Source organism: Typopeltis vanoorti, chromosome 13 (genome assembly GCF_054136105.1).
Source record: "Typopeltis vanoorti isolate ZY-2024b chromosome 13, IOZ_Tvanoo_1.0, whole genome shotgun sequence".
In the NCBI taxonomy this organism is placed as follows: Eukaryota; Metazoa; Arthropoda; class Arachnida; order Uropygi; family Thelyphonidae; genus Typopeltis; species Typopeltis vanoorti.
In genome coordinates, this window is record NC_143561.1 from 34,263,946 (window position 1) to 34,269,945 (window position 6,000).

Sequence of the window (6,000 nt, forward strand, 5' to 3'; positions counted from 1 at the left end):
TTAACTGTTAAGAGGTAGGTACAGGGTTGACACTGGAGAGTTCTCTCACTTGGTGGAACAGTGGGAAGGAGCAATGACAAGGTGCCATCCCTAGAAGTTGCAAAACAAAGCTGAGAGCAAGAGGATGAGGAGTGGTTTCTTTGCATGGAGGGTGACTGAGCTGTGGAATGCATTGCCTGAAAGAGTGGTGAGAGCAAGAACAGTCAATGAGTTCAAGTAGTGGTATGACAGACTTTGTGATTCCTAGGAAGTACCTCCCATGATGAGTCTTTTGACTCCATGGAGGCCTGAATAATAATAATAATAATAATATTTCACCTTGGTCACAATGCATCTTCATAGGCAATAAGTTATGTATTGAGCCCATGAATACAGGCATACTAAAGGAAAGGTATATAGACAGAATATAAAAAGCAGTCTCGACAGTCCTGACTGGCATCCTCTATTGGTAGTCATCGACATTTGCTGATGGTCTCCCAGATTTTTGGCTGTTTGAGAATGGGGAATGTTGTAGTGCTGTGGCTGATTCAAGAAATACTCTTTCTGATTTAAATTTGTTTCTGTATAGGAAGAAGTTTTAAGTTCTCTTTTATTGGATTCAGTGATCTGTATGCATGCCATAGTCTGCCATCCTTGATTCACTGTAGCATACATGAAGGAAATATTTCCTGTGTTCTTCTAGGGAAATATTGGCAGTTCTTTTTGTTAGTCCAAAATATTTAAGGTTACAGTAGCAAGGGATAGTGTAGATTCCTGGATGATCCAAATAGTAATAAGAATCCTTAGATGATGGGGTAAGGGCAATTAATTTTTGGTAAGGCTTCAAGGATGTCACTGTGTTATAATTTTTAAGAATGTGTGCAATTTTTAAAAGATGCTTCAGAGATGGGGAGAATGCAAATAGCTTTTTTGTGTTCTGAGTTTTTTGGAGGGATTGGGGGTTGGGATAGATAGAGAGTTCTGTTCATTTTGTTAAGGAGTAGCTGGCTAAAAATGTGTCCCAAATGTGACTGATTTCAGCAGCGAGGGTAATGTAGTCTGAGAAGATAGTTCTAGCTCTGTTTGCTAAAGTTCTGATAATACCACATTGCTGGTAGGAGTGGTGGTGGTGTAACAGGTTGTGGATGTATCTACCAGTGTAGATGGATTTTCTATAGAATTGAAAAGGATAATGATATGTTTGGTAGCTGGATAACTAGTTTGAAATGGATTTTTGGGTGTTGGCTATTGAGGTATACTAAAAATGTGTTGCAGCCATGTGACCAAATGGAGAACATACAATCAATGTAGTGTGATAGGAAACGAAGCGTGGAATAGTGTGATGGGAATGGTAGACAGTGTGTTGCTACTTTGTGAAGATAGAAAGGGTAAAAAGGGAGGTGGAGTATATTGATAATTATTATTATTATTATTACCCCAAGACCTCATGGAGTCAAAGACTCATCTGGGAGGTCCTTTTATCTCACACACAGCTCATCATACCATGCTATGAACACATTCAAACTCCTTGCAGACCCCACACTCTCAGGCAAAGCATTCCAATCATTCACAACTCTGCATGAAAAAAACCTGCCTCTCACTCCCCTACTCACACCCTCTTTATACAGTTTCCAGGAATGACCTCTGGTTCTCCCCCCCCCTCGATCCCCCACTATTTCCTGTAGAACTTCTCCAGCATTGATCCTATAACAACTCCTTACCAACTTGTAGGTCTCTATCTCTGCAAATTACATCTTCTCAATCTTTCCTCATAGTCGACATTCCAGAGGTTACAAACTATCTCAGTCAGTCTCCTTTGGACTCTTTCCAACGTCTCTTCATCCTTCTGAAAACCAGGTTACCAAATCTGGGCACAATAGCCCATGTGTGGCCTAATCAAAGCCTCATACAATGGGACAAGAATCTCCCTCCTTCTACACGTCAGTGTCCTCTGCATTATTCCCAGAAGCCTTTCAGTTGTCTTCACAATTTCGGCTAAGTGTCCCCTATATTTCAGATCCTTATCCACTATCACCCCAAGATCTCTTATTTCTTCCACCTCCAACAATATATCCTCAACAAGCATAAATTCTGCATCCCATCTTTGTTTTCCAAATTTTAAAACTTTACATTTTGCAACATTGAACTCACATCTCCATTTCTGTGCCCAGTCACTGAATTTATTCAAGCCTTCGTATAAGGCCACAACATCTTCACTACACTTCATGGTTCATCCTAACTTTGCATCATCTGCAAACAACTGAATATCTCCATCCAAATCTTCCCCAATATCATTAACATACAAATTAAACAGTAACAGCCCCAAAACAGATCCCTGAGGCACTCCACTAGTGACTTTCCTTTTCCTGGATATCACTCACCATACACAACTTGTTCATACCTATCAGATAGCCAGTCTCCAATCCAATGCATTAATCTAATATCCAACCCCATCTGCTCTAGTTTGACTATCAATTTATCATCAGGTACTCTATCAAAAGCATTTGCTAAATCTAAGTATATTACTGTGTATCCTTCTCCTATGTCCAAGGAAGCAGGTGATAGAACTCAAGCTTCTACAACAACTTAACCACAACACCTGACACACAGATAGGTCCATAGTTTGATGCTTGAGTTTGATCACCTCCTTTATGAAGTGGTACAATCTTGCCCTCCTTCCACTCCTTAGGGACTTGACCGAGTGCAAGACTCGTATTAAAAAACTATGTCAAGACAGGTGTCAACTCCCTGGCACATTCCTTCAGTATACGTGGCAATATATTATCAAGTCCCACAGCCTTATTAACATCTAGTTTACTCAACTCCCCATACACCTCTTGCTCACTTACAATCAGTCTCTCTTCCCCATCATCTACTGCTCTCAATCTTTCCATGAAGTCACATTCACAAGACTGAAAGACCTTTATGAATTGCTCATTAAGTATCTCCACCACATATTCTGCAACAACTGTCTTAATACCATTTTCTCCAATGAATGTCATCCTTCCATAATCATTCTTTCTTTTGCTGACTACATATCGAAAGAACTCCCTAGGATTCTTTTTGGCTTCATTAGTTAACTGCTGTTCATACCTCTCTTTAGCTACCCTCACCAACCAAGTCACTCTCCTTGCCTGGTCTTCGCAAACCTCATGTTACTGGTTATTTCCACTTCTCTTATGCTACCTGCACAATGTCCTCTTTCTCTGTATCGCATGCTTAATCTCTTTATTCATCCATCTCACATCTACCTTATTTAACCTTCTCACCTTTGGAATACTCTTAGACATTACATCTACTAGATATTTTTTGAAAATTCCTCAAGCTGCATTGATCTGTTTTCAAGATAACTCCTCATTCCATGCTACACCTGCAAGCCATCTCCTGAGCTCTTCATAATCACCCTTCTTGTATTTCCACATATACTCTTCTCTCACAGAGTCCTCACACTGCTAGCAACCACCCAGGTAATCACCTCATGGTCACTCTCACCAATAGGTGGATGATTTGACACCTCATTTATAATTACATCCTCTGATGAGATGACCAAATAAAAGATTCTGAATCCTCATGTGTCCTCTGTTACATACTGTCTGAGGTGGTAATCCCTCAAAAACTGAAGAAACTCATTTTCTTTACTTCCAGTTGCTATCTCATCATTCCAGTTTATATTGCCATAATTAGAATTGCATATAATGATCACCCTTTTCTTATTTGCTTGACTAATTTGATTATACATTTCATTTTTGCTACCATCCACATTACCTAATCTATAACAACATCCAACAAAGTATTTGATTCCATTCACCTCTATCTCACACCACACTGCCTCAAAACCACTGGCACTATTTCCCTCTTGCATCTCTACTTTGTATGGACATAACTCTTTCTGTATCATCAATAGCACTCTCCTTCCCTTTTTACACCTTCTATCCTCACAAAACACATCATACCCTTCCATCTCTATTCCTGTCAGGATGTCGTCCTCTTCCAACAATGTCTCACTTATTCCAACAATCTTTAGGTGAACAGACGCAATTAATGCAACCATTTCATTTGCCTTGTTTCTTATACTTCTAGCATTTGTATACAAACACAACAGCTCATTTCTGGATCTACAGCTAGTTCCACTGATACCACTCACTGGATGTGATCTGTCCATGTTCGACTGGAGCCATTTCTCTTTCTGCTTATTCATTTTAAAACCCTTTTCAATTACAACTGTTTTCTCTTGATCCCAGTTCATTCCATTTCTTTCCTGCCTACACATGTTCTCATCTCCTCTGAGGAGCATCCACCTTTCTCATGCTGTGTACCCCTGTCCACCCTGAGCCTCCCCATTTCCCTGCTCCTCTTGCACACCCATACTCTCATTTTCTATACACATGCCACTCACTTCCTCATTCATAACCACCTCTTCAATCTTTCCTGTCTTACTCTCCTGTTCTTCCACATCACTTCCTGCTTGATATAATTCATTATTTCTCACTCTACCTTCCAGCAGCAGTCTCTCCAAGCGACTCACACCATAACCACTCAAATGCAGTCCATCGCTCCCATACAGTTCACTTCTTCCTTCAAATTCATTCCACACATAAACAAACTGTACTTTCATCTTCTCACACATTTCAGCCAGCATATCATTCATTCCTTGCTCTCTGCATCATCTCACCACAGTCATACCTAGGCAACACTCTGACTACCCTTCCGGTCACACTAATCTCTTTTATCCTTCTAAGCAGCCTCCTGACATCCATTCTGACTTGCTCTTTGTCCTCTGTCTAATCATTCATTCTGATTAAAATCATCAACTCCTTTGCTCACTCCCTCCTCATATACAATGCCTCACTCACTATACTCATTTTACTGCCTCGAAAACATACCTTATGCATCCTATTATTCAGCACACCTTTAATAATGGAATCGCCATATAATGACACTCGCTGATCTTTTGTTAACTCTTTCATGCCATCATGAGTAGTTTTAATAGTTTTTACCCGAATTTTCTTAATTTCTTTCTGCATCCATTTCATCTCTTTCCACATCCAATCCAATTCAACTTCTGAATCTCGCATCACATTCTCTCTATCATTCATTCTTTCTAATTTTCTAACTCTCGACATGCTCTTCTCACTTTCACTGTCATTCATCTTTCTGTGCTTCCATACTTTAAGTCCAACATGCGTCTGACGTTTGCTATCATTCATTCTTTTGATTTCTTCCACTTGCGATTCCTGCATCAAGCCATTTACAGTTTCATTCGTGTTCTCAATTTCGTTTCCTTCCGCCACTCTCACCTCACCTTCGTCCTTATTAACATCCGTTATGGGTTTTAAACTCGTTTTCTTTTTCACTAATTTTTTTAACCTTCTTTTGCCTCTCTTTCGAACGTGCACTCATTTTTCCCATGACATTCTCGCTACTAACACTTTCTGTCAAGAATTTCATATTTGCATTCATCAATTCCTCGTTCAGGTCACACTTCACACCCCCCCCCTTCCATCCACCCTAAACATCCAAAAATCATTTATATAATCAAAAGAATACATATAACACACCTCACACATAACAAAACAACAGAAATCTAAGTTAAAGTCATGGAATTATGCTGCCACCATGTTTAATCTGCCGGTTACCACTCTAAAGTCTAATAATAACAACTTAATTAAGTTTAAGCAAAACAAAATCCCCCACTAATAATAATGGTAGTGCACAACTTTTACAGCAGCTCTTACTCAAACACACACTCATATATACTTAATTATTATTATTATTATTATTCAGGCCTCCAAGGAGTCAAAAGACTCATCGAGGGAGATCCTTCCTAAGACATAAAGTCTGTCAAGACTCATCGAGGGGAAGTCCCCCCCCCTGAGAAACACAAAGTCTATCATACCACTCTTTAAACTCACTGACCGTTCTCGCTCCCAACACTCCATCAGGCAATGCATTCCACGGCTCAACCACCCTCCACACAAAGAAACCACTCCTTACCCTCTTGCTCACAGTTTCCTTTCGTAA

At 39.8% G+C, this 6,000-nt stretch overlaps 1 protein-coding gene across 1 annotated transcript in view; it reads right to left on the reverse strand.

Moving 5' to 3' along the window:
- The window catches only part of LOC150100043 (ATP-dependent translocase ABCB1-like), a 181,493-nt gene extending 176,547 nt beyond the window's left edge, over positions 1-4,946 (reverse strand). The window contains exon 1 of the mRNA XM_090403202.1: positions 4,863-4,946. Within this exon, the coding sequence (XP_090259328.1) occupies positions 4,863-4,946 (84 nt within the window). The remainder of the gene's footprint in view (positions 1-4,862) is intronic.
- Positions 4,947-6,000: the final 1,054 nt, after the last annotated feature.